This window comes from Raphanus sativus, chromosome 6 (assembly GCF_000801105.2).
Source record: "Raphanus sativus cultivar WK10039 chromosome 6, ASM80110v3, whole genome shotgun sequence".
Taxonomy (NCBI): Eukaryota; Viridiplantae; Streptophyta; class Magnoliopsida; order Brassicales; family Brassicaceae; genus Raphanus; species Raphanus sativus.
Genome location: NC_079516.1, coordinates 19800769 through 19827945, shown reverse-complemented (window position 1 = coordinate 19827945; position 27177 = coordinate 19800769). Strand labels below are relative to the sequence as shown.

Genomic DNA, 27177 nt, shown 5'->3' with positions numbered 1-27177 from the left:
ATATTTATAGAAGAGATATTGTAGGAGTATATTCTAGAGATAACAACAGACAGTAATATATGTACATATATCCAAGATATTATGACATCAAAAAATAAAATTTATATACATTGTGATATCTAGAATCCTAGATGACTTATTTATCTTTCTCTTCTCCAAGAAGGCAGTATAAATCGCAGAGCGAGAGGTTTCTTGACCTGTGAAAGTTTCAGAAAATGGCATTTCTTTCTGATTACGTAAGATTTGATGGATCCAGTTTACAAAAAAAAAAAAAAGATTTGATGGATCCAAGAATTAAAGAATCTCTTAAGGGTTCATGAATCCTTTACTATGACAGATTGATTAAAGCAATCACTTTTTTTTTTCTGTGCTCTGTTTCAGTTTTGTGACATAGTTGAGGAATGCATTGAAAATAACATGAGCAAGGGTGAAACTGTGAGACATCTATGGGATAAGTATCTAATCCCGTATGAACATGCCAACGTAGGTAAACTCCTTCTCATCGAACCATTAATTGGTCTGTCTGATTATAAAAATAATTCAGATCTTTTATATTTCCAGTTTGGAATCATCTTGAAAGGACAAATCCAGATTTATTCATATCATACTATGAAAGGATCCGTGAGCGCAATCCACAACGTACGCAAATAGAACACACATATCTTTTCTTGTCAAACAAGTTTTAAGTTTCAATTTTCCCAAACCTTATTTGTGTTCTTACGTGTTGGCTTCATTTTGCAGCAGAGATTTGTCAGCGAATTTTGGATACTTTGAATCAGATTCAGAGCAATACAGAACAGATAGTCAGACTACTGACTGATGTTCATGGATTTGGATCACATCATTCTGCTGCGGTCTCGTTAAAGAGACAGCGAACTGAGAAGGCAGAAGGGAGAGGTAAGAGTGAAAAAGCAGAGAAGAAGCAGAAGAAAGAGATGCTGCAGGAGAAAAAGGAAGATGGAGAAGGAGAGATTCTGCAGGATAAGAATCTATAACCGCAACAATAAACGCATATGGATAGCGTAGTTTTTCTTTATTACCAGAAAATATTTCAGAGACACATGCATGTTGGTATAATACTTACTCTTTTTTTTTTAATTGTCAGCCTAGACACTTCTATTAGCTACTGTTAAAGAAACACTGGGGAAATTGTTTTACTGTTTTTTTTTTTGCTGAGCTCTCTGGATACTTTGTAGTGTGGAGAATAGACAAAACCTGTAACAAGTTCAGGAACATATGTTCAGGAGAGATAAACATGTAAAGTAAAAGAACATATATTCATTCTATCAAACTTCAATCCATTTACTACTTTTTGTGGCAAATATAACCCCCCCAAAAAAAAGAGGCACGAGTTTTTTGTGATGCAAAAAAAGAGATCTAGTGAGTAGGAACTATGAGGCCTAGAGACTTATTTAGCCAAGCCTTCCTTTGCCCTGAGGTCTTCTGGATTGTATGTATGGCCATCTCTTGGCCTTAGACAACTTCCAATGGACATTATTGGATGCGCAGTCTCTTGGAGATTGATAGTGATAGCAGTGTTTGCTATTTGAAAGAAATAGAAATCATACGTTTTGAAAAAAATGTTACTACAGGTCCACAGTCCTTATAGAATATTAGGGATCTGAATCAACCAATATAGTAAGAGAATAAGATGATAAATTGATAATATAACAGAATAGATATTTGGAGAAAGAGATATTGTAGGGAGTATATTCTAGAGATAACAACAAAAAGTAAAGATATGTACATATCTAAGATAGCCATTTGTAATATCTAGGATCTTAGATAACTTCTATATATTTCTTTTCTCCAAGAACACCAATATAGATCGCAGAGAGAGAGGTTCTTGACCTGTGAAAATTTCGGAAAATGGCAGGTCTTCCTCTTCCTCTAGGTTCTGAGAGTCAGAAAATCCATGAACGCGTAAGATTTGATCCCTTAGGGTTCAAGAATCCTTTCGGACAATTGAATTTAAAGCAATCACTTTCTTCTTTCTTTGCTCTGTTTCAGTTTTGTGTCATATTCGAGGACTGCATTGACAACAACATGAGCAAGGCTGAAATTTTGAGTTATGTGCGTGATAAGTATCTAATCCCACTTTATGATACCAACAGAGGTAAGCTAACTTCTCACCGAATCATTAAATAAGTATGATTAAAAAGCCTTCAATAAATTCAAACACTTATATTTATTTTGTCCAGTTTGGAATCATCTTGAAAGGACGAATCCAGATTTATTCATAGCATACAATGCAAAGATCCGTGAGCGCAAGGCACAACGTAGAATATCTTTTCTTGTCACACAAGTTTCAAATTTCAACTTTCCCCTCTGCGCTTTCCTGAATCTCAAACCTTTGATGTTTTTTGTTGGCGTTGTCTTTGCTTCTGTTTATAGCATTGTGGAATTCTTCGAATGTCCAGAGATACGCTGCTGCTGCATCACCACAAGAAGCTAATGCTGTTCATCCTAGTCCAGCGGGACCTTCCAGAGCTGCTAATGCTATAGAGAACCAAAACGTTCAAACCACTCTGCGGCAGCCAGTTGTTCCCAGTAATTAGACTACTACTCTCAATGTTTCCCTCTGTTTGTTTCATTGTTCCTTTCCTGAATTTCAAACCTTGTGTGTGTGTTGGCTTCTCTTTGCAGACGATTTTTGTCAGCAGGTTTTGAATGCTTTGGGTCAGATTCAGAGTACTACAGAACAGATGCTCAAACTACTGTCTGATGGTCATGGATTTTGTCCACATCCTCCTGCTACGGGATCCTTGAAGAGAAAGCGAGTTGGTGAGAATGAAGAGAGAGGTGAAAATGAAAAAGGAGAGAAACTGCAGGAGAATGAGAAAGGTGGCAATGAATCAGCAGATCATGGAGAAAGAGGAAGGTGACAATGAAGAAGCAGAAAAGAAAGAGGAAGGTAACGATGAAGAACTGCAGAAGAATAAGGAAGGTGACAATGAAGGACTGCAGAAGAAAGACGAAGGGGACAATGAAGAACTGCAGAAGAATCAGAGAGGTGACAATCAATAAGCAGAGAAGCTGCATGATCAGAACCTATAAAGGTCACAATAAACGCATTGACAGTTGTTACATTAGCGTAGTTTTTTTGATTAACAGAACATATTGCAGAGGACGACACATACATGTTGGTTTGATTTCTTACTTTCTTATTGTCATCATAGAAACTACTGTTAGCTATTGCCAGACATGTTGGTATGATGCTTAAACATTGGGGAGAAGAAATTTTATGTTTCTTGCTGGTTTTGTTGAGGCTTTGGTCTTGTTAGTCTTAGACCAACATCTATGTTTCATTCAAAAAATAAATCATCTTGCTAGGTACTGTAGGTTTAGTGAATAAATAATGTGTCAGCCTAATAAGAGCATATGGGCCAAACATAAAAAGGCCCAAAATAATATTAACAGGTCCATAAATAATCAATCATATGAGCAGATTAGTTTCGCGCTCTCCGTCTCTCTATCTTGTGTTTCTCAGACTCTCGCTTTCTTTCTTCTCCAAGAACGCCATTTCAGATCGAGTCTTCTTCTTGACCCGTGAAAGTTTCAGAGAATGGATGGTCTACCTGATTACGTAAGATTTGATCGATCCGAGTATCTCTTAGGGTTCATGAATCCTTTACGACGATTGATAAAAGCAAACTCTTTCTTCTTTCATAGCTCTGTTTCAGTATTGTGACATCGTCCAGGACTGCATTGAAAGGAACATGACCAAGGAAGATACTATGAGATTTGTACAGAATGAGTATCTAATCCCACTTCAAGATACCAACAGAGGTAAGTAAAACTTCGTCTCTCCGAATCATTAAATGGGATGCAAAAACCTTCGATAATTCGAATCTTTAATTTTTTTTTTTCTAGTTTGGAATCGTCTTCAAAGTACGAATCCAGATTTATTCATAGCATACAATGCAAGGATCCGTGAGCGCGATGCAAGGATCCGTGAGCGCAATGCAAGAATCCCTCCCCCCGTTGCACAACGTACGCAAACAGAACCCTAATCTTTTCTTGACGCGCAAGTTTCCTTTTGTTTTTATAAAAAAAATTTTTGGTCTTGCTACTGGTTTAGTCATCCAAGAAGAGTGTAAAACAAAGGAAACCGAACTGGGTTTGAGTTTATTTTTTTTTCTTATTTCTCTTGTGATTGTTGCGTAGCTTCACCACAAGAGGTAACTTCAGCAAGGAGACGTAAACCGCTTGGGACAAAGCCAGAACACCGTCTATCTCCTCCTCCTCCTACTTCTCGCAGTAACTAAACGTTTCCTTGTTCTTTGAGTTTCTCACCCAATACTGTTTGTTGACATTGTCTTTGCTTGTGTTGTTAGCTTTGTTGCCTGATTTGAATGTTCCTGTTGCATCACCACAAGAAGATGCTGCTTATGCTAATGCTAATGCGATAGAGAACCAAAAAATTCAAGCTCCTCAGCAGCAGCCAGTTTATCCCAGTGATTAAACAAATACTCTCTAACTTTCCTCTCTTTTTTGCGCCTTTCTTGAATCTCATATTGTGTGTTGGCTTCTTTTTACAGATAACTTTTGGCAGCGGGTTATGAATACCTTGGGCCAGATTCAGAGTAATACGCAGCATTTGGATACTTTGGGTCAGATTCATAGTAATACAGAGCAGCTTGTCAAACTAGTGACCGATGTACATGGATTTGGACCATATCCTTCTACTGCGGGATCACTAAAGAGACAGCGAGCTGAGGAGGCAGAAGAGAGAGGTAAAAAAGAAGAAGAAGAGAAGCAGCAGAAGAAAGATGAAGGTAACGGTGAAGAAGTGCAGGAGAAAGAGGAAGGTAGCGATGAAGAGCTGCAGAAGAATGAGGGATGTGGCACTGTATAACCAGAGAAGCTGCAGGAATATAATCTACAAAATGCCAAATAATCGCATGGAAGACAGTTCTTACATTAGCATAGTTTTCTATTACCAGAGTATAACAGAGGGACACATACATGTTGGTATGATGCTTATTTTCTTATTGTCATTCTAGACGCAGTTTAAAAAAAAAAGACATTGGGGAGCAATTTTTTTTGTTTACTTGCTGGGCTCTCTCGAGGCTTTTGTGTTGTTGAGAAGAGTCAAATGAAACAAGTTACAGAAATATATTCATTATATCAAATTCAATCGACTATTTGTGTTGTGTGGCATAATATAGCCGAAAAAGAAGAAGTAGCACAAGTGTTTGTCATGCAGAAAACCTTTAAAATGATGATCTAATGAGTAGGAACCATGAAGCATAGAGACTTGTTGAGCATATCTATTATTATATACTAAACAATGTAACAAGTTAGGCTCATGCCTTCTACTAGCATAGGAAGGTATATATTTGTATAAGATATTTCGGGAAGTATTAGTATAATTATGTACCTATATGAATATATGAATAGATTATAAAATTTTCTGTACTTTTCTATGCGAATACCTTCCGCTTCCCACCTTCAGCTGCTGGGTAAAGACAGTACAATAGGAAAAAGCTGGAATCTGAACCTAGAAGTAGAAGCACTTACCAATGATAAACGTCACTTCCCTGCTATTTACATCAGCTCAAAAAGAATTAATGGACTAAAAAGGCCCAGAATTAGCAGTCTAACAGACTAGTATTAAAAGACTAATGTAGGTTTGATATTAGTCAACGTAGATAAAAGTTACTTTCTTGCTACTTACGGTAGGTTTAATGAGTCAGTAGTCTAAAAAGGCTCAAAATGATGATTATTTTTATTTTTTTTAAATGATGATTATTTAAAAGTCCATAAATAATCAATCAAACGAGCAAATTAAACCCTTTTCTCCATCTCCTTTCCGTTAAACCACTTTCACTAATTGTTGCTCTCTCGCTCTCTCTCTCTTTCTTTCTTCTCCAAGAAGGCCAATTCATTCTCCTAAAATGGCAGGTCTTTCTTTCCCTGGCGGTACTCCGAAAGAGGAAATGCATAAACACGTAAGATTTGATCCATCCAAGAATCTCCTAGGGTTTATGAATCCTTTCCCACGATTGATTATTGCAGCAAACTCTTTCTTCTTTTCTTTTCTCAGATTCGGATTCATCTCATGGTCAAGGACTGCATTGGTAACTACATGAGCAAGGATGAAACACTGAGATATCTACAGACTCGGTATCAATTCACACGTAAAGATATCAAGAAAGGTAAAACTTCTTCTCTCACCAAATCATTAACTATTTGGTAACCCTTGAGTAATTCGAATCTTGATCTTTGTGTAGCTTGGTCTGCCCTTGAACGAAACAATCCAGATTACTTCATATTACACAATGAAAGGACCCGTGAGCGCAATCTAAGGACCTGTGAGCGCGTTGCATCAAGTACGGAAATAGAAAAAACACCTCGTTTCTTGTCGCACAAGTATCCTTCTCTTTTTGGTCTTGAGTTTTGTCTTTTTTTGGTTATCTTCTGATTGTTGCTTAGGTTCGCCACGAGAGGGAACTTCAGCTATACAGGGAGAGCAAGAGCAGCAACGTCTATCTCCACCACCAGCTTACCCCAGTAACTAAACTACTCTCAACTTTCCTCTTTGTTTCTCTTTTTGTGTCTTTTATTTGAATCTCAAACCTAATTAATGTGTGCTGGTTTCTTTTTGCAGACGACTTTTGGCAGCAGCTTTTGAATACTTTGGACCAGATTCAGAGTAAGACACAGCATTTGAGTACTTTGCGTAAGATTCAGAGTGATACAGATCAGATGGTCAAGCTACTGACTGATGGTCATGAATTTGGACCACATCCTTCTGCTGCGGAGGGATCCTCCAAGAGACAGCGACTTGGGGAGAATGAAAAGGCAGGTGGCGATGGAGAAACAGAGAAGCTGCAGAAGAAAGATGAAGGTAACAATGAAGAACTGCAGAAGAAAGAGGAAGGTAACGATGAAGAAATGCAGAAGAATGAGGGAGGTGACAACGAATAAGCAGAGAAGCTGCAGGATCAGAATCTACAAATGGACAGTTCTTATGTTAGCATAGTTTTTTGATTACCAGAACATATTGCGGAGGACACATACATGTTGCTTGCTTTCTTATTACCATCCTAGACGCTACTACTAGTACTAGCTACGCAGTTAAAAAAAAAACATTGTATTGTTGAGAAGAGATAAACATGTAACAAGTTAAATCTAATGGAGTTTTTTCATAATTCGGTTAATGTTGTAGTTTGTAACCGATCTTTTCTGATTTAAATACTTGAATGTCACATCATACATAGGCACTATAACTTGGGAAGGCCAATCATCCAAAATTACAAATGACCCCAAGTAGCCACACTAATATCATCAAACCATTACAACAACGAGAATTAACTAAACTACTCTCAACTTTCCTCTCTGTTTCTCTTTTTGTGACTTTATCTGAATCCCAAACTTAACGTGTGTTGGTTTCTTTTTGCAGACGACTTTTGGCAGCAGCTTTTGAATCCTTTGGACCAGATTCAGAGTAAAACACAGCATTTGAGTACTTTGCGTAAGATTCAGAGTAGTACAGATCAGATGGTCAAGAAGTTGGGAAGGATGAAAAGAGAGGTGGTGATGGAGAAACAGACAAGCTGCAGGAGAAAGAAGAAGGTCTACAATTGCCACAATTAACGCATAAACATTTCTTCCTTTTTTTGAAAGGAATGAAAATATTAAAAGGATTTGACGGCTGTGGGATTTGAACCCACGCCCTTTCGGACCAGAGCCTAAATCTGGCGCCTTAGACCACTCGGCCAAACCGTCATGTTGATTAACACTTCTTTTTTGCATTGATTAATGCATCTGGGTTCGTCTCGATGATGGCATGGAGCATGGGGTTGAGTTTGGAGATTGCTTTGAGATAGAACTCAACGAGATGTTTTGATGTCAGTCTCTTATCCTTGAAAGCAACTCTGATGTTATCGATAGTGGCTTCTTGAATCGAGAATGTTGAGGTGGGCTTAATGAGAGAGTGAGGCTGAGCTTGAGTGATAAGAAGATGAAGAAGAAGAAAGGGTCCACGCTAAGTTGTAGATGGTCTCTATCTTACGGATCCAAGTTTGATTAGTGGCAAATAAATAAACCTTTTTTTGCTTTTGGCCTTCCTTTTCTTTTCTTTTTCGAGTAAGTTTCATGATTCCGTTAAGAACACGTGAAACAGAAGACGAAAATCAATTAGTTTAAATGAATGTCTTTTGGTAAAGTAAAACTTGGAAGAGATGATAATCATGAGTGATTCTCCCGTCTGGAACTAAAATTAGTTGTTAAAGTTTGATAATATAATATTGCATAGAAGTAATATTATAATAATCACAAATGAATAAAATGGGATCTACACTGAATTTCACCTAAATATTCATCTATCTTTCTGGAAAGAAGTTTGGTTTCAAACTCCATTTTAAAAATATATGGTCAATGAAGATTAAAGAAATAATTTTTTAATTTTTAATTTAAAAATAAATAAATTTGTATTTTTATGCAAAGAAATTTAGTATAAAATTAAATGTTAGGTGAAAAATGTTTTACATATAATGATTACCGAGCATCTTCAACTTATCACTCCATTTTTTTTTTCAAAATTGAATAATTCTATTATAAAGTTAAGTTTACTCTAATTATATTCTATTTTAAAATAAAATGAATAATAAACCAAAAATAAAATCATTATTGTGTTTATAGAATAGTCTCATTTTTTCTTTCATAATGAAATAGAAGATAAAATAGAGTTAGATTATTTCAATAGCATTTTCAACACTTCTTTGTATTTGACTCTACAATAACATTTAGAATCAAATTCATTTCATCTTTATTATAATTTTTCTTCTAAAATAGAGATTGCTACTATAGAAGAATGAGTAAACTCCATCTTTATTATAGAGTTTCTCTATTTTAAGAAATAAAAATATAGGAATACATTAGAGATTGTATTCCTTCAAATTCTATTTAAGAGTAAGAAATTGTGTAGAGTTGAGGACGGTCTAACGACAAACAAAAGAAATTGAGGAAGTTCCAATTATGCGAAGGTGCGATAGAATATGCCATCGAGAAAACGTGACACGTGAGCGGTTGAGAATACTTCTGAGAGAATCCTATATGATCTCACCAGCAACACAAAATGAATATTTTACTTTCTGGATAAGCCGCTCTCTTCCTATCTACGTGGCTTTTGGGACATGGAACCTATTAATCTTAATGACTAAGCCCATTCATTCATTATCGATAAAATTATCATTTAAATCGTTAATTTTCAAATTTAGTTAAAAAAACGCGAACTTTCCATTGAACCGTTTAAACCACCAACTTAGTTTGAATAGTTATTTTAAACTTCAATTTAGTTTGACTAAACCAAATTAAACACGACATTAATTCGGATAACGGATTGATTAGACGGTGTTAAACGCCATTTTTGGAATCGAACCCGTGATCCAAGGCGAACTCGACGGAAGGCCAAACTATTTGCATTTTTTTAACTTGAATGAATACTAATAGATATTATTATGAAACCTCCAAATCATCTTCTCTCATTCTAAATCCCGAAATAATTTTACAAATATTAAAAATTGTAAATAATTTATTAATTATTAAAATTTCGTGAGCATTATTAAAAATATTAAAACTTATAATAACTATTAAGTCATTTATAAGTACTATTAAAAATTATAATTAAAAATCATTTAGTATTATCAATAATTTAGTATAAATAAAATTCATTTAGTATAGCTAAAATTTATAAACTAAAAATAATTTTGTATTATTAAAAATTATAATTAAAAATCATTTTGTATTATTAAAAATTATAATTTAAAATCATTTAGTATTATAAGTAATTAAAAACTATAATTAAAAATCATTTAGTATCATTTAATTATTTATAAGTAGTATTTTTAATAATACTTATAAATAAAACTTAATATTATATAAAAACTTAATATTATAAATAAACTAATAATAATTATAATTTTTAATTTTTAATAATACTAACGAAATTTTTTAATTATTAGGTTATTTACAAGATTTAATATTTATAACATCATTTAGGGATTTAGGATGGGAGAAGATGATTTTGAGGTTTCATAATAATATCTATTAGTATTCATTCAAGTTAAAAAATGCAAGTGGTCTAGTGGTTTGCCTTCCAATGGGCTCGTTTTCAGTCATGGGTTCGATTCCATTCAGATGCTATTTTAAAAAAGAAAACGACATCGTTTGAACTTAACGGAGATTAGAGACAGCGTTTAACCCCGTCTAATCAATCTGTTAGCCGAATTAACGTCATGGTCTAATCAATCTGTTAACCGAGTTAAAGTCGTGTTAATTTGGTTTAGTCAAACTAAATTAAAATTTAAAATGACTATTATAGCTTATGGGTTTGCAAAGTTTTAACACTTCCTGTCAATATTTGCTTTGTCCAAGGAAAATTTCATGTTTTTTTCCAACCAAATTGAAAGTTCGTGATTTAAATGACAATTTTCCCACTCATTGTCCGTTGTAATAATCTATTTTTGTCATATGTTTTTGTACGCTCGTCCTTTTTTCGTCATAAACAAAATTGGTGTATTTAGTTTTGTTTTTGTAGAACTAATTAAGAGTGGTGTATTTCGTTTTAACACTCTTATAATGCTTTGATCATATTATTTTTGCATAGTAAATTCCGAGATGTGACAAAGATTGCACAACAACGGATATAAGGAGATTGGTTAGTGGTGAAAATGGTCATGTGGGACGTTTGTTATATCAAAAACTGAAATCACATTTTCACTATAGTATATATATGTAAGGTCTATATAGTGTTTGTTTCTAGTATATGTAAGGTTTATATAGTGTTTTTTATGGAGGTCTAGTTTTGGTTTTGAATTTTTTCTTTTTACTAAATGGTTTTGAATATTATTTTATGTATAAATTGCATTGTTAATGTATTATTATTAATAGTCTAAGTCTCTAGCTAAGACCAACGTCCATCTTCTTATGCGTGAGTTGTTAGCATTTATCTAGTTTCTTGTGATATTTAACTAACAGATTTTATATTCTTTAACATTGTTTGTAACTTCTAAAGATCTAGTCAAGTTATGTACATGGAACAAGGAAAGCAACAAGGGTTGTTACATAATTTGACATGTTGATTAGGTAAATAATCTTGTGGCTAAATGTTGATTGGGTTTCTATGAATCTATATTATTAAAACTCAAGTACAAAATTGGAGTGTTTGGTTACTTAGATAATATTTATAAAGATTAAGTTTGTTTGGAAACTTGGATTGTAGTTAAAAAAATAGTTTGGAAACTTGGATTGTATTTTTATTTTTTTCCAAATAAAATCAGCAAATCCATTTAAACTTTCTACATTTTAGGAAATCACTAATTGATCATATATGTTTTTGTGATACACAATATTTTTCTCCTAGATTTTTAAATTAAATAAATATCATTCGATTATTATAAATGTCGTAGGAGGTTCAAGTTGGATCATTTTCGGTCCGGGTTGGTTTGTAGCAACCTAAAAATATAGCAATAAACTTTCATTTTAAATATGGCAGTAATAAATAATTTATATACAAAAATACAAATTCGTGCAGGCGTGCATGTCAAAATGTAAACTGAATTAATATATAAATATGTTATATTGCTATGTAAATAATTGTTTATAGATTCTTTAGTTGACTAATTTTTGATATAGCTTATATTGAAAGAAATTTATTTAAAAAAATTATAAGAACTGAAAAAAAAAGTATTGTACATTTGAATTCAAAATCATTTTTTTTAACAACAAACTAGACAAATATGTTGATTTGTATAAAATTACAATGTAAATATTTAATTAATATAGAAATATGTCACATTGTTTAAACAAAATATCGCTGTAAAAATATTATACAGTTATGTTCAAAAATAATTTATTTTAACAACAAGCCAAATAAATATATTGATTGAAGAGGTAATAAAATAAAATCAGAAAAACATATAGTTTACCAGAGACACTCTAATATGTCGAATTTATTATAAAGAAAGTTTTACTAAGATAAATACATTCAATAATTACAAACAAATAATATTTTTTTATAAAAGTGAAAAATAATACCCGCGCTTTCGAAGCGCGGGTAAAAATCTAGTATCCATTATAATCCTAGTGTAATTATAAAAATCATACAAGTGATTTGAAATTATCTAGCTTTAGCTTAGAAAATAAGCCTCTCAGAAACACTTGGACAACTATAAAAGCAATAAACTTAGAAACTAGCATCTTATGAATAGTGCATGTTTATATAGAAAACGTTACAACTTGAAAGCCTCTAAACAAAAAAAAAGTCACACTTTTTGATTTGTTGTGGCACTGATTTAAAAACAAGATGTACTCCATATCAAATGATATTGAAAAGAAAAGACAGGTAAACTGTTTTTATATAGTAAAATAATATTTACAAAATTGCAGACAGTCTGTATCCTTGCAATTTTTTTTTAAAAAATGACGTTACCATTAAATAGTAATAGCTAAATTTGACTAACCAGTTCAATTAATTTATATATTTTCACAAAAATAAATCTACTAAAGTGGACACATTGACATTGACCTTAATTCAATGTGGAAACATATAAAACAGAAGAAGAAAAAATCCACCCATGACACACCAAACATTTTTTTCGATTATATATAATAAACATAGCAATAGCAAAGAAGAGAAAATAAAATAAATATCTTACAGTGAGTACGGTCGGATAAATCGAAGTCTTGTAATAAATCCGACCAGATAAGCCGATATTATTGTCTTTCGCTCCTTCTCTCTCAATTAGATTCTGTGCTTCTGCGATCAGCTAAGATCCGATCCGCGTTCGAAGAACACGTTTCAACTCTAATCAGATCCGATTGAAAATAGTATTGGGGCCATGACTCGTCGTTGCTCTCACTGCAATCACAACGGTCACAACTCCCGGACATGTCCCAATCGTGGTGTGAAGCTATTCGGTGTAAGGCTCACCGAAGGTTCGATCAGGAAAAGTGCAAGTATGGGCAATCTTAGCCACTACACGGGCTCTGGATCGGGTGGGCATGGGTCGGGTTCTCCTGGTGATGTCCCTGACCATGTCGCTGGTGGTGGTGGTGGTGATGGTTACGCTTCTGAGGATTTCGTTGCTGGCTCTTCCTCTAGCCGTGAGAGAAAGAAAGGTATCTATCTATCTATCCAACTCTCTGATTCAATATCCCGTTGAATCCAATTCGTTTCTTGAGATTTTGTGTGTTTGTAGGAACTCCATGGACAGAGGAAGAACATAGGATGTTCTTGTTAGGTTTACAGAAGCTAGGTAAAGGTGATTGGCGTGGCATTTCGAGAAACTATGTGAATACGAGGACACCGACACAGGTTGCTAGCCATGCTCAGAAGTATTTCATCAGACAATCTAATGTGTCTCGTCGCAAAAGACGTTCTAGTCTCTTTGATATGATTCCTGATGAGGTTAGTCCTTCTTTCGTTACGCCTATATGATTGAGGTTAGAGATACTGAATCAAAAATGGTTCATAAGCTATGGTGTGTGTTTGATTAAATAAGTCATATGTGTAATTTATCTTTGCAGGGAGAAGATATACCGATGGATCAGCAAGAACCGGAAACAGAGAACGCTCCTGTGGAAACATTAATGCAAAGTTCTGATTCTGTTCATCAGACAGTTGCTTCTACCTCCCGTCAAGCACCATCAATCTTGGAGATCGATGAATGTGAATCCATGGACTCAACAAACTCCACCACCGGTGAACCAACCTCCATAGCTGCTGCTGCTTCTTCTTCTTCGTCAATACTAGAAGAAACCACACAGCTGCAACCACAACTACAGTCATTCCCTATACTATACCCAGCCTACTTCTCACCGTACTACCCGTTTCCATACCCAATATGGCCAGCTGGTTTTGTTCCTGAGCCAACCAAGAAAGAGGAAACTCATCAGATTCTTAGACCAACTGCAGTGCACTCAAAAGCTCCTATTAATGTGGATGAGCTTCTTGGTATGTCTAAGCTTAGCCTTGGAGAGTCAAAGAAGAAGAATGGAGAATCTGATCAGTCTCTTTCGCTGAAGCTAGGTACGAGACAATCAGCATTTCACCCGAATCCTAGCTCTGATAGTTCAGACATCTCCAACGTGGTACATGCGGTGTAAGGATTTGCAAAAGTGGCGGTCTGAAAATAGCAATTTGCATGCAGATATCTCTGTCTCTCTGGTTTGGGGTTTACAGACTAGACTGGTTCTTTGGTCACAGTAAAATAAGATCTGCTTTGTTAGGTTGTTTAACTGAGTAGGGTCTTTGATAAATAGGGTGAGAAAAGGAAAGAAAAAGAAGTGAAAAGGAAGGGAAAAAAAAAACAAATTATTATTTTTCTTAAATTTATCTTTGTATTTGTATGCTTTTATTTTGCCTTTAGGATGGGTTAATTCTCGTTTTTTTGTGTACTAATATTTGTTGTTAGGAGCTAGAAAATAGAGTTTGTTAGTTTGAAATGTTTTTGAATAAAATGAAATGGATTGTTGTTTATCCTTTGATCAAACTAACATGATTGGAAATGGATTAAACAGGAAACCATCACTAGTGGTACAACATTAGACTAAGTAAAATTATCAGAGCAATCTCCATTTTAATAAGTCCAAGAACATTGTGTCAAATTTCTTTGGCGCGCATATTGTCAATTGAACAAATAGATTTTTCCCTAGAGCGGGATCAGCCCCATAAAAAACGTGACGAGCTCTTTCTTCAAGCCACAGGCAGTGTGAAGTAGAAACCGTTGCATGGATGGCTAAGCTGGTAATCGACATCCCTATCTGGCTCAACTGATCAGTGAGACCAACCTGAGACCAGCAAAGACAAGAAGGAGGATGCGAGAAATGTGATAAGAAGATATTTTTGTGTTCGAAGTAACATTGGGGTCATAAGAGTCCAGAAAGTTAACAATGCTTTTGTTTCTCTATTTCGTGTTTCTTATCGTCATTATGATTCTTCTTTTCTTTGGTAGAAAATCATATGTTTATTAGTTAGTACTACTGTAAGGGGAGTGTATGGAGCCTCTAAGGGGAGATTGTTGCTCCTCTAAACCAATGAAACTTTTCCACGTAATCACCTCCACCTCGTACTCTGTGAATTTTTCGAAATTTAGTGGGGGTGTTGAACCTCCTCAGAGTTTGTGCTTCACCACACGATGGCCGCACCGTTTTTCTCAACTCCATTCCAGCCCTATATCTACCAGGTTATCTTCTTGTCTCTCTCTCTCTCTCTTCAATTTCCTCACTAGTTTCCAAGAGACATTCTGGAGTCGTGTAATCTATTTGTAATCTGATAACCTTTGAGGTTCATTGTAAGTAGGAGTTGCAGAATTTCATTTTAATTTATTGTCGCTTCAGAATTTCATTCTGATCCGGCCAGTTAGTATTCTCTAAGATGATGTGATTATGCCATTTGGTAACAATGTTTGTCTCATAAGTGATGATAATGTGATGCAGATTCAACAAGATAGAGTCACACCTTTTCAGATTTTTGGGTGGTGAAACTCAAGTTGGTCAGGTAAAACAAACCAGCTTCTTCATCTTTTCATTCTTTTCGAGATTAAAAATGCTATATCCTCCCTCCTTTTTAACTCTTCTAATCCGTTGTTGGCAGATAATGTTGAAGTCAGAGGAGAGAGTCATTTCTAATCCTGGTACCTCCCCTCTGCAAAAAAAATATTTACTTCTATGTTCAGTTTTTTGTGTGACTGGTTTTTGATTGATACGTTGCTTTGTAAGGTTCTATGTGCTACATGTCTGGCTCGGGCGAAATGGAAAATACATATCCTGAACAAGAAGTTAGGGTCTTGCAGTGGATTTTCCGTAAAGAGTACTGTAACCAGCCTACTTCTTCGGAATACTGGGCCAAACGATGGATTTGTGGGTGTTGCTGCACCTTATTTCGTTCGCTACCGGTTAGTGGACCAATCTACTCTTCCTTATTTAATTAGCTACGATTCTACATCTTTTGTGTGTGTTTTGGTGATCTTTGGTTGTTATGTTACCATGTATGTAGATCGATTTAGCAATGTTTGGAGGTGAGATCTTATGCCAGGTAAAGTCTCTGTTCCGATGCATAACTCTCGTGATTCAGATGAAGGTTCTACAGAGCTGCATAATTAAGAACCTTGTCTTTTTTTTTTTGTTGTTTTAGCCAGATGGATTCCTTTTACCGTCAATGATGTGAAGATTGTCAACTCCGTTTACCATCGCATATCTGGACAAGGTCTTGCTTTTATCCTTGCTGGTGGCACAGGTGAGTTGTTATCTCAACCAAAACGCTTGTTCGTAGTTTTCGCCTCGTCCCCCATAAGAACTGACATTGCTATATGATAGACTCAAGAAAGTGTATTACCGTAAGAGGAAGGGTGGAGAAGAGAAGAGTGAGCGAGAAGTTACAGAGTGATGAGTATCACGTGTTGAATAATCATCGAGAGAACCTCTGGTTCATTTAGAGTATTTGCCGTTATTCGGTTACAGCTATTATCGAGTAGTATAAATAAGAAGTAGTGTGTGTAGTGAAGGTAAGCTTTGTTGTAGTCTGTTATAGACGTTATGAGTCTGTACTACCTGATCGCTATGAGATCAGTGATCGAGAGTGAACTCGTGATGAGAGTATAACTCGAGATCATTCTACAAAGCTGTACTTCCTTTATTCATTGAATCTATACAAGAAGAGTTTGTTACGAGAAGCATAGATCTATACTCTATCACTGGCGCGGTGAAACTGTGATCGGAGCCAACGCGAGTCGACGAAGATGGTGGAAACGCGCAATGGCGGCGAAAGAGAGAAAGCACTGATGACCGAGTCATCGAAATCGATGGATCTACAACAGATTCAAGAAGAAATGGAGCTGACGAAACACAATTACGAGAAGCTAGCTCGTAATGACAGATCGACGACGACGAAACTCGATTCCATGGCGACGAAGGTCAACTCGTTAGAGAAGACGATCGAGTCGATCGGAGCCGATTCTGTTTCACGATTCGAAGGATTGGAACAGAAGATGAACGATATCACCAATCTCTTGACTAGATCGGAAGAAACGGCCGTTCTTAATCAACGACCGGGGAAAGCGATAGCCTCATCTTCACAATCTCCGATAGATCAGGTACCGATACCTATTCCACCGGAACTATCTCCAGCTCATTTAGGTTATCGGGGAATTCAGGATACTATTGCGAATCGTGATAAGATGCTAAGAAAGATTGAAATGCCTGTATTCTCTGGTGCGTTGCCTTTCGATTGGATATCTCGTGTGGAGAGGTTTTTCAGGTTTGGCAACTATAATGAGGATGAAAAGCTCTATCTAGTGTCTTTGAGTTTGGAAGGTGCAGTACTGCAGTGGTTCAATGGAGAGACGATAAGCGATCCGTTTGTTAACTGGGATCAGTTCACACAGAGAATGTTAGACAGATTCGGGGGATCTATTGATAACGATCCAGGAGCGAGATTGTTCCGTTTGAAGCAGGAAGGAGAGATAGAGGATTATGTGAACGAGTTTGAAGCATTGAGAAACCAAGTTACAGGAGTGGACGAGAAGAATTTGATCAAGGTGTTCTTTAATGGACTCAAGGAAGATATGAAAGAAGTGATTCGTATGAAGGAGCCTGTTACTTTGACTCAACACAAGCTGGCGGTTCTGAAGATGCAGAGCACAACGTTCTGTCGCGTGATTAGCTCGGCCGCTAGTGAAGGGCGGGGAGGCTATCAGAGACAGGTACAGCGTGCTGCTACATACCACAACAAATCTCAACATGAGACACAGAAGAACGATTCAGCTGCAAATAAAGAAAACATCGGATCTCAACGTAACAACATGAGACCTCGTCTGCAACACACTGATGCAGAATTGGATCAAATGAGGAAGGATAAAATCTGTTTCAGATGTAAAGCACCATGGTCTCCGGCTCACAACAAGGATTGTCCTAACAAGATGTTACGAGTGCTTACAGTGGTTAATGGAATGGAACTTGAGGTGCCTAATTATTATGATGACGAAGAGAGTCAGGTCTCACAAACACCACAAGTACTTCGCACATTATCACTAAACTCGTACCTTGGCATTGATTCTCCTAAGACAACTAAGATGAGGGGAGTTATCAATGGAAAAGAGGTGATTGTCATGCTCGATAGCGGGGCATCCCACAACTTCATCTCACCTGAAGTTGTGAACAAGCTGCAATTGAAAATTTCTGTAGACAGCAGCTTGGACGTGTTGTTGGGGAATGGAGTGACAGTCAAGGCTTTGGGAACTTGCCAAGACGTCAACTTCATTCTAAATCACACCAACTTTATAAGTGACTTCACCTCTCTTGAACTGGGAAACATAGATGTGATACTGGGGATTCAGTGGCTTGAAACCTTAGGCATTTGCGAAGTGGATTGGAAGGAGCAGATCCTTTCGTTTGTCTATAATGGGAACAAGGTGACTTTGTTAGGTGATAAGTCTCTGCATTGCACCAAGTTCTCCTTCAAGTCTCTGACTCCAGTCTATACTAGTAGTAAGCTTGGAAGGGAAGTGCAACTTACTACTGCTATAGCAACATCTACGATTCCGGAAGTTCGTTCAAAGTTCTCTCTGTTACTCGACGAGTTTGAGGATGTGTTCGCCATTCCAACGGCTCTACCACATTTTAGAGGAAATGAACACGCCATTATTCTCAAACCGGGAGTTTCAGCAGTCTCTGTTCGGCCATATCGCTACCCTCACGCTAGCAAGGTCGCAATGGAGCAGATGGTCAATGATATGCTCTCTACTGGTATCATTCGACCGAGTACTAGTCCGTTCTCCAGTCCAGTACTGTTGGTCAAGAAGAAAGACGGTTCCCTGCGCTTTTGCGTCGACTACCGTTCTTTAAACCGTGCCACAGTATTGGATAAGTATCCAATACCAGTAATCGATCAACTTCTTGACGAGTTACACGGAGCCTCAATCTTTACGAAGCTGGATCTCAGATCGGGTTACCACCAGATTAGAATGGTAGAAGAAGATGTTCACAAGACTGCTTTTAGAACAGTTGAGGGGCACTATGAATTCCTAGTGATGCCTTTTGGCCTCACAAATGCGCCTGCAACGTTTCAAGCTCTCATGAACAAAGTTTTCAAGCCATTTCTTCGGAAATTCGTTCTTGTATTCTTTGACGATATATTAATATATAGCATGGATGAAGAAGAACATGAGAAACATCTTCGCCAAGTCTTGGAGGTGTTACGAGAGCAGACTTTGTATGCTAATCGCAAGAAGTGTACGTTTGGAGTGTCTGAGGTGGAATATTTGGGTCACATCATATCTGCTAAGGGGGTAGCAACGGATTCTGACAAGATTAAAGCAATGACAGTGTGGCCTTCTCCGACGACTATCAGACAGTTACGTGGGTTTTTGGGCCTAACCGGCTATTACAGAAAGTTTGTAAAAGATTATGGCGTCATAGCAAGACCATTAACTTTCTTACTGAAGAAGGATCAGTTCGCATGGTCACAAGAAACTCAAGAAGCGTTTGACAAGTTGAAACATGCTATGGTTCACGCCCCAGTTTTGGCATTACCAGACTTCACTCAAACCTTTATTATCGAATCGGATGCTTCAGGATTTGGTTTGGGAGCGGTCTTACTACAAAATAAAAAACCTATCGCTTACTTTAGTCATGCACTCACTCCTCGGGAGCAACTGAAACCTGCTTATGAACGTGAGTTAATGGCTATTGTGATGGCCATCAGGAAATGGAAGCATTATCTCATTGGTCGCAAATTTCAGGTTCACACGGACCAGAGAAGCTTGAAATTCTTACTGGAACAGAAAGAAGTTAATCTTGAGTATCAGAAGTGGTTGACGAAGATTCTGGGATTTGACTTTGAGATTTTCTACAAACCGGGTCCTGAAAACAAGGTCGCAGATGGCTTATCTCGATCCTTAGTTACTTCTTCCATTCTATTCGCTTTGACGGTACCAAAGGTGTTACAGTGGGAAGATCTGTATACTGAGATTGCAAATGATACTGGCATTCAAGAGTTGATCAAGAAGGTGCAAAAGGGTGTTTTGACTTCTCCAAAGTATCAAGTTATAGAAGGCAGATTGTGGTCAAAGAGGCGTTTAGTGATACCGAAGTCTTCTAAGTTCATTTCGGTGATATTGCAAGAGGCACATGATGGAAAAGTGGGTGGTCACTCTGGTGTTTTGAAGACAGTGAAACGGATTCAACGTTCATTTTTTTGGAAAGGCATGTATAAACATATACAGGAGTATGTGGCAGCTTGTGATACTTGTCAAACACACAAGCATTCGACTCTGTCTCCAGCTGGTTTACTTCAGCCTCTGCCGATCCCACACCATGTTTGGGAGGATGTTACAATGGACTTCATCGAAGGATTACCGACATCGAACGGGTTCAACGTGATTCTTGTGGTGATTGATCGCTTAAGCAAATTTGCTCATTTCATTAGTCTCAGACACCCGTTCACAGCGTTAGATGTGGCCAAGAAGTTCATCAACGAAATTGTTAAACTTCATGGTTTTCCTTTGAGCATTGTTTCTGACAGAGACCGTATCTTCTTGAGTGCGTTTTGGACTGAGGTTTTTCGTCTGGCGGGTACGACTCTCAAGTATAGCACAGCATTTCATCCTCAGACGGACGGTCAGTCTGAAGTATTAAACCGTTGTCTCGAGACATATTTGAGATGTTTTAGCTCTACACACCCACGCTCTTGGCATTCTTTTCTATCCTGGGCAGAATTGTGGTATAATACTTCATATCACAAATCTCTTCAAACAACGCCGTTCAACGTGTTGTATGGTAGAGATCCTCCTGCCCTTCTCCGTTTTGAAGATGGGTCTACTGCTAATTACGAGCTCGAGACTGCTTTGAAGGAACGCGATGAGATGCTAGATTCTTTAAAATACAATTTGCAACGAGCACAGGACATTATGAAGCGTCAAGCAGATAAATCTCGTCGTGATATTGAATTGGCGGTGGGTGATATGGTCTATCTGAAGCTACAACCGTATAGGCAAAAGACGGTAGCTAAACGTTTTTGCCAGAAGCTTGCTGCTAAATTTTACGGTCCATATCGGGTGTTGGAGCGAGTGGGAGCAACAGCTTACAAACTCCAGTTACCATCTGCAGCTCGTGTACATCCGGTTTTTCACATTTCACAACTTAAGCTGGCTTTGGGCGCCCATGATCAGAGTGCGGTTTTACCACCTGGTTGTATCACTGAAGTAGAAGACACTGTCCTTCCTCAGGACATTCTGGCCAAACGTTATGGTACAAAAGGCGAGTTGGAACTCTTGGTGCATTGGCAGGACAAGTCGTCTTTGGAAGACTCTTGGGTTTCGTTGGAAGAGTTCCGTACGAGTTTTCCATCTTACCAGCTTGAGGGCAAGCTGGATTTCGTTGGGGGGAGTATTGATAGACTCAAGAAAGTGTATTACCGTAAGAGGAAGGGTGGAGAAGAGAAGAGTGAGCGAGAAGTTACAGAGTGATGAGTATCACGTGTTGAATAATCATCGAGAGAACCTCTGGTTCATTTAGAGTATTTGCCGTTATTCGGTTACAGCTATTATCGAGTAGTATAAATAAGAAGTAGTGTGTGTAGTGAAGGTAAGCTTTGTTGTAGTCTGTTATAGACGTTATGAGTCTGTACTACCTGATCGCTATGAGATCAGTGATCGAGAGTGAACTCGTGATGAGAGTATAACTCGAGATCATTCTACAAAGCTGTACTTCCTTTATTCATTGAATCTATACAAGAAGAGTTTGTTACGAGAAGCATAGATCTATACTCTATCACTATATCTATAACATGTTAGTTGTACAAAAAGTTCTGGAGGTTAGGAGAAGTTCTCACCATTGACGTGTCTTGCATCGCTGCTCTCACTCCTTCAGTCGATGCCCAAATTAAATACAATACTCCTCTGAGACGAGCAGTATTCGGGGTAATCATTTCTCCGACATGAGAGAAAATCTAAGATTGATGATACAGATAGCATTGTTTTCTACTTAGCTCTGGTTTTGAACTTTTGGATAGAATGGTATGTGACTCCCTGAAAAAACTAAGCCCAAAAGAAGGAAATAAAGGTCCTAAACAACGGACCACAAAATATCAACTTTGCAGGTGCCTCCCTCAAGCTTTGAATTTGGGAGGTTTCCTAATGAGAGTTGCTTGTTCGAAGCCATAAGCAATCTCAATGAGCTTTGGCTCTGAGAATCTCAATCCTCCAAAGCTAATCCCGAACGGAACTCCTTCACTATCATATCCTGCAGGGACAGTGATTCCTGGATACCCTCCAATGGCGAGAACAGAGCTCAACGTTGAACCGTATGTCACTATTGCATCTAACTTTTTCTCTTTCATCAGCTTTTCGATTCCATTCCTCGAAAATTCTTCCATTGTAAGCAACGCTGCTTTCTCTTTTTCACCCATTCCATTGGTTGCTTCTGCTTCAAGGAAGACCTCTTGTCCCCATTCTTTCACTTTTTCCTGTCATTTTTTGGGGGTAAAATATTGACTTAACATTCCGTTCAGACACCGAAGAAATGGTGAATTCAATCTTAACGCTTACGGTACCTTTTTAGCAAATTTTTTGTTGAAGGCAATAACGTCTGCTAAGGATCGGACTGGCGATTTCACAAGCGCTTTAAGATATGCGTTGAGAGAGGTTTTGAACTCAGCCAAAAGTGCAATTATTTCACCGTTATCTGTGTATGGTATCGTTAAATCTTGAATGACGATGGCTCCTTCTTGTCTACGTCCAAGAAAAAACAGAGCTATAGTTTAGATACTATGAGTTCTAGGTTGGTTTGATATGATAAACTAAATTCAAACTTATAGTGAAATATTACCTTAGTGTTTTGATGTGATGATCAAGAAGAGAACCAAATACAACGCCTAATCTTTTACCCTTGAGGCCATTAGCTCTCAGAAACTGCTTATAACCGCCATTGGGTATGTGCTTAGAAGCGGTCTTCGTGGCCTCGTCCAATGGATCATAACCCACAATAGCATCAAGGACATGAACAGAATCTGTAACTCTCTTGCATATTGGCCTAAAATTGCAAGCACACATAAATATAGAAACTTGGAAAATGGTACAAAATCAATACTCCCTCTATTCCAATTTATGAGAAAAAATAGATTTCTTAATATATGTGCATGATGTAAAACACCATCTAATATGAAAAGGGACTAGTGGGTGCTCTTAGTCTCACCCAACGCTGTCCTGTCTCAAGGAGATAGGGACCACCCCGGCTCTGCTTGTGAGCCCGACACTTGGTTTAATCCCGACCACTGAGTTCTGGCTCGATGGAGAAAGAATGGAACCATCAGTTTCAGTCCCTAGTGATACAGCCACAAGATTGGCTGCTACAGAAATAGCTGATCCACTACTTGACCCAGATGGATCTGCTGATAAAACATATGGATTCTGCAGCATTTAAAGATTTGCTGAATTAGTTTTCTTTGTTAGCAGAGAAATGAATGTGATGGAAAGAAAGAAACTGACCTTTCCTTGGAGGCCACGTGCACTCCAACCATTTGGGATGGAAAAAGATCGGAAGTGAGCCCATTCGCTTAAACTGGCTTTGCCCAAGATCACAGCACCAGATCTTCGGAGTCTCTTGACAACACCCGCGTCTCGAGGGACGATCGAACCAAGCAAAGCAAAGGAACCAGCCGTTGTGTTAAGCTTGTCTTTCGTGGATATGTTGTCCTTGAGCAGAACCGGTATACCGTGCAACATGGGAAGCTTAGTGACGCCTTTGAGCTGGCGTTCTTTGTCTGCCCTCTCTGCATCGATTAACGCATCTGGGTTCGTCTCTATGACGGCGTGGAGCATCGGGTTGAGTTTGGAGATGGCTTTGAGATAGAACTCAACGAGCTGTTTTGATGTCAGTCTCTTATCCTTGAAAGCAACTCTGATGTCATCAACAGTGGCTTCTTGAATGGAGAATGTGGAAGTGGGCTTAATGAGAGAGCGAGGCTGAGCTTGAGGAATAAGAAGATGAAGAACAAGAAGAAAAGATGATGAGAAGATGAAACGCAGAGCAACCATGGCTACCGAGAGATAGAGAGAGAGATAGAGGGTCAACGCTTAGTCGCCAATGGTTTCTTTCTTACAGCTCAATGTTTGATTAGTGGCAAATAAATAAACCTTTTTTCTTTTTTTTTGGGTAAAAAAACCTTTTTTCTTTTGGCCTTCCTTCTCTTTTCTTTTCTTTTTCTAGGAAGTTTCATGATTCGGTTAATTAAGAACACGTGAAACAGAAGACGAAAATCAATTAGTTTAAATGTACGTCATTTGGTAAAGTAAAACTTGGAAGAGATAATAATCATTAAGCGATTCTCCCGCCTGGAACTAAATCTATTCTATTAATTCTTCAACATGACCAATTGATATAAGTTATGTCCATCTATTATTTTTCATTTCTCACCACGTATAAAGCATTACATACTTTTCTAATATACTAGATTAATAACTGCTTCGAAATTTCCGTAACCACCACGTATGTTGTGGCCCCACAAACCTGTTAAATTTTTTTAAAACTTTGTACCACGTATATGTTTTTTCGGCTACACCTTTTTAATATACATATACATTTCTGTAACCATCACGTATATTTTTCTAATGTATTGAAAATTTTAGAAATTTATTTTAAAATAATTTCTTATATGTATGTGGTACAAATGTATAATTATACAATTTGAGATATTTAATATAGTAATCAAAAATTATATTAAACTAATATTAAATACAAATATGATTACAAAAATAATACAAATATAAAAATTAAATTTCTCAAAAAAGTAAAACAAAGAATATACCACACTTTCAAATTAAAACAAATATATTTCTTAAAATATAAAACAAAAATATATCTGTCCTTTTAAGAATGGATCATAAGTTTGGTCCAACTATTTGAAAAATCGATTTGCGGATATGGGTTATGAGTATTTTATGCGGGTGAATGTGGGTTGGTGGATTTTGGATCGCGGCTACCCGTCGACCCGCAAAGTATTTAAAAAATAAAAGTAAAAATTAGATATTTTACAAAAAATATAGGAATTTAAAAATATTAATTTAAAATTTAAATCATGTATAAGTTTTTAATATAAATGTATTTTTATAATAATTAAATTAAATAATGATTTTAAAATATATATAACCCGCAAATAACCACAAAATTAAGCAGAGTAGGTGCGAGTACAAAATTATTTGTTTGCGGATTGTGCGGGTCATATTTTTTAACAAAACAAAATTGAAAACCCGCAGGTTGGCAGATCAGCGAGGTGAGTTCGACCTGCAACCCAGTGGTATTGGAAGTTTTCAAGGCTTCCAAGTCAAATGATAGTATAAAAGATTGTCGAACCACAGAGAATTAGAGATCTATAGCACTAAGAATACACAAACTCTCTTAATCTAAGCAAACGAGAAGATGGATGATGGTAACAAGCTAAGAACCTACTAATATGAACAAGGTGATCTCAAATCCAATCTAGAAACTAGTGCAAGAACTCAATCAAATGCTAAGGTGGACTCATGGGACTAGGGACTTGATTTTGGGTGACTAAGATCCAAACTAGAGTGGCAAGCTATCAATCAAACACTTTCCTTATGCCTAGACACAACACTAAACAAGCTCTATCTCTAGATGAATGTTCTTTTGCTAAAGCAACTCAAGCATCTAATCTCTTAGGTTGAATGTTACTAAAGCAAACATGGAGAACAAGTCTAATAGCAATCTTAGCCTCTTTAACAACAAATCTCTTTGGCAAAGTAGACTAAAAGCATTGAAGAGTTGGTTCAGACATTTCATCATACACCTTTCGGGCAGGAAATATCTAGGGATCTATTTTAGTATGATCAAGACTAAAATAGCATTAAGAACCCTCAACAAGCAAAAAAATAAGTAGATCTAACACTAAACACTCTAGATCTTCACTAATCACCCTTAATCACCCTAACCCATGAATCCAAAATGTGCCTACTCCCTAATCTCCATGATAAACCTCAAATCTATATGAGATTCAAGGCTAATCATGTTAATGATTAAGAGAAACAAGATATAAGATGAAAAAATTCCTTAGAATGATAAAAAGATTCAAGCTTTTACAAAATGAGGCAAAGTCTAGAGAGAAAATGAGATACATCAGGGTTTTTAGGATCTAAAACTATATATAGAGAGGTAAATTTCGAGCTGGTTTAGTAAGATTAAACCGGAGTTAACCGAAGTCAACCGGACTAAACCGGTCAACCATTTGGTTTCGCGTATCTTCTTCTCCACAGCGGTCTCTGCTCCCGCTCCACTTGGCCGCTGCAAGGATCGTTTCATGCCGAGCGATGACATCACGTCGCTGCAACCTCCCGCTCCATCTCACGCTCATGATACGGCGACTTCACCAACCAGTTTCGCCAAGCCGCTCTGACAGTCGTTTTCTCAGCCTATCTCCTCCGTGGATTTAACTGGAATCGAGCTCGTGCTCCACTGGTCGAGCTTCTCCTCAATCGGCGTCAAGCTCTCTTATGCTTAGCTCAGTGTCAAGTTCGTCCTCAGTCTCACCGTCATGGTCGTCGTCTTGCTCGCGGTGGTGGTTGAGCTCGTCGTCTGCAACCGCCGAAACCAAGCTTCGTGGCCGAGCTCCTCCGTGAAGAATCTCCACCGTAGCCAAGCTCGTTATCGTCGCCGGAATCAGTTCTCTCCGTTATAGCCGTCGGAGATCGAATCAAGCCTCGCCGGCGCGGATCGTCGCGGCCAGATCGTGAAGCAACGAGCTTCAATGGTGACTTGTGAAGTATTTGCAACTTTGGTCCCTGCACTTTTGGAAACTTTGTTTCTGACCCCGGAACTTTAGAAATTGCATATAAGTCCTCGCGAATTGATCCAAAACTTTTAATTGTGCACTCCAAACCCTGTTATATGCAAATGTGTATGCAAATGCAATAGATACATCTAAATGCAACCTAAAATGATCAAAATAAACTAAAATATGAATCTAAAAACCTATAAAAATATGAGATATCACCCAGCCTTAATCGTGCGCATACCGGATCAATTTTTAAATTGTTATTATTTAATAAAATATATTTTGATTAAAATTTATACACATATATGATTACAAAAATACAAATATAATCAGAAAGAAAAAACAAATATAAAACAAAAAAAATTAAAACAAAAAAATACCCGCCC

The 27177-nt window shown here is 37.2% G+C and overlaps 5 protein-coding genes, 1 non-coding gene and 1 pseudogene across 7 annotated transcripts; 5 read left to right on the top strand and 2 right to left on the bottom strand.

Moving 5' to 3' along the window:
- Positions 1 to 1803: 1803 nt before the first annotated feature.
- LOC108831175 (uncharacterized) lies at positions 1804 to 3290 on the top strand. Of its 2 annotated transcripts, none has more exons than XM_018604736.2 (5): positions 1804 to 1923; positions 2011 to 2116; positions 2202 to 2279; positions 2395 to 2550; positions 2647 to 3288. In XM_018604736.2, exons 1-5 carry the CDS (start codon positions 1870 to 1872, stop codon positions 2883 to 2885), a joined length of 633 nt encoding a protein of 210 aa, XP_018460238.1. In that variant the 5' UTR covers positions 1804 to 1869; the 3' UTR covers positions 2886 to 3288. The 2 variants fall into 2 exon arrangements, with proteins under 2 accessions (XP_018460238.1, XP_056844953.1); XM_056988973.1 differs by having other exon boundaries at positions 1858 to 1894; positions 2647 to 3290.
- LOC130495628 (uncharacterized) lies at positions 2888 to 4858 on the top strand. Its single transcript, XM_056987048.1, has 6 exons — positions 2888 to 3013; positions 3684 to 3789; positions 3874 to 3993; positions 4168 to 4260; positions 4338 to 4457; positions 4542 to 4858. The coding sequence occupies exons 1-6, from the start codon at positions 2888 to 2890 to the stop codon at positions 4856 to 4858; spliced, it is 882 nt and encodes a 293-aa protein (XP_056843028.1).
- A 1194-nt stretch (positions 4859 to 6052) lies between these two features.
- LOC130496681 (uncharacterized) lies at positions 6053 to 7173 on the top strand. The gene is made up of 4 exons (XM_056988972.1): positions 6053 to 6161; positions 6237 to 6335; positions 6439 to 6516; positions 6614 to 7173. Exons 1-4 carry the CDS (start codon positions 6065 to 6067, stop codon positions 6931 to 6933), a joined length of 594 nt encoding a protein of 197 aa, XP_056844952.1. The 5' UTR covers positions 6053 to 6064; the 3' UTR covers positions 6934 to 7173.
- Positions 7174 to 7654: 481 nt separating this feature from the next.
- Positions 7655 to 7734, bottom strand: TRNAL-UAG (transfer RNA leucine (anticodon UAG)). The gene has a single exon. It is a non-coding gene; the product is annotated as a tRNA-Leu (tRNA).
- A 4924-nt stretch (positions 7735 to 12658) lies between these two features.
- LOC108831173 (transcription factor KUA1) lies at positions 12659 to 14486 on the top strand. Its single transcript, XM_018604734.2, has 3 exons — positions 12659 to 13128; positions 13209 to 13417; positions 13537 to 14486. The coding sequence occupies exons 1-3, from the start codon at positions 12849 to 12851 to the stop codon at positions 14113 to 14115; spliced, it is 1068 nt and encodes a 355-aa protein (XP_018460236.2). The 5' UTR covers positions 12659 to 12848; the 3' UTR covers positions 14116 to 14486.
- A 493-nt stretch (positions 14487 to 14979) lies between these two features.
- On the top strand, positions 14980 to 21947 carry LOC108831172 (uncharacterized; annotated as a pseudogene).
- LOC108831171 (probable amidase At4g34880) lies at positions 21699 to 24121 on the bottom strand. Its single transcript, XM_018604733.2, has 5 exons — positions 23493 to 24121; positions 23200 to 23414; positions 22834 to 23037; positions 22559 to 22736; positions 21699 to 22471 (listed from the first exon to the last, which is right to left on the bottom strand). The coding sequence occupies exons 1-5, from the start codon at positions 24039 to 24041 to the stop codon at positions 22115 to 22117; spliced, it is 1503 nt and encodes a 500-aa protein (XP_018460235.1). The 5' UTR covers positions 24042 to 24121; the 3' UTR covers positions 21699 to 22114.
- Between the last annotated feature and the right edge of the window lie 3056 nt (positions 24122 to 27177).

Bases quoted from the DNA above. Each gene is read 5' to 3' on its own strand.
- LOC108831175 (XM_018604736.2), top strand. From the start codon at position 1,870: ATGGCAGGTCTTCCTCTTCCTCTAGGTTCTGAGAGTCAGAAAATCCAT. The intron at 1,924-2,010 runs GTAAGATTTGAT...GCTCTGTTTCAG, and splicing joins GTCAGAAAATCCATGAACGC to TTTTGTGTCATATTCGAGGA. The intron at 2,280-2,394 runs GTAGAATATCTT...TTCTGTTTATAG, and splicing joins CCGTGAGCGCAAGGCACAAC to CATTGTGGAATTCTTCGAAT.
- LOC130495628 (XM_056987048.1), top strand. From the start codon at position 2,888: ATGAAGAAGCAGAAAAGAAAGAGGAAGGTAACGATGAAGAACTGCAGA. The intron at 3,014-3,683 runs GTGACAATCAAT...GCTCTGTTTCAG, and splicing joins ACTGCAGAAGAATCAGAGAG to TATTGTGACATCGTCCAGGA. The intron at 3,994-4,167 runs GTACGCAAACAG...ATTGTTGCGTAG, and splicing joins CCCTCCCCCCGTTGCACAAC to CTTCACCACAAGAGGTAACT.
- LOC130496681 (XM_056988972.1), top strand. From the start codon at position 6,065: ATGGTCAAGGACTGCATTGGTAACTACATGAGCAAGGATGAAACACTG. The intron at 6,162-6,236 runs GTAAAACTTCTT...ATCTTTGTGTAG, and splicing joins ACGTAAAGATATCAAGAAAG to CTTGGTCTGCCCTTGAACGA. The intron at 6,336-6,438 runs GTACGGAAATAG...ATTGTTGCTTAG, and splicing joins CTGTGAGCGCGTTGCATCAA to GTTCGCCACGAGAGGGAACT.
- LOC108831173 (XM_018604734.2), top strand. From the start codon at position 12,849: ATGACTCGTCGTTGCTCTCACTGCAATCACAACGGTCACAACTCCCGG. The intron at 13,129-13,208 runs GTATCTATCTAT...GTGTGTTTGTAG, and splicing joins TAGCCGTGAGAGAAAGAAAG to GAACTCCATGGACAGAGGAA. The intron at 13,418-13,536 runs GTTAGTCCTTCT...TTATCTTTGCAG, and splicing joins TTGATATGATTCCTGATGAG to GGAGAAGATATACCGATGGA.
- LOC108831171 (XM_018604733.2), bottom strand. From the start codon at position 24,041: ATGGTTGCTCTGCGTTTCATCTTCTCATCATCTTTTCTTCTTGTTCTT. The intron at 22,737-22,833 runs GTAATATTTCAC...TCTTGGACGTAG, and splicing joins CATCACATCAAAACACTAAG to ACAAGAAGGAGCCATCGTCA. The intron at 22,472-22,558 runs GTACCGTAAGCG...AAAAAATGACAG, and splicing joins ACAAAAAATTTGCTAAAAAG to GAAAAAGTGAAAGAATGGGG.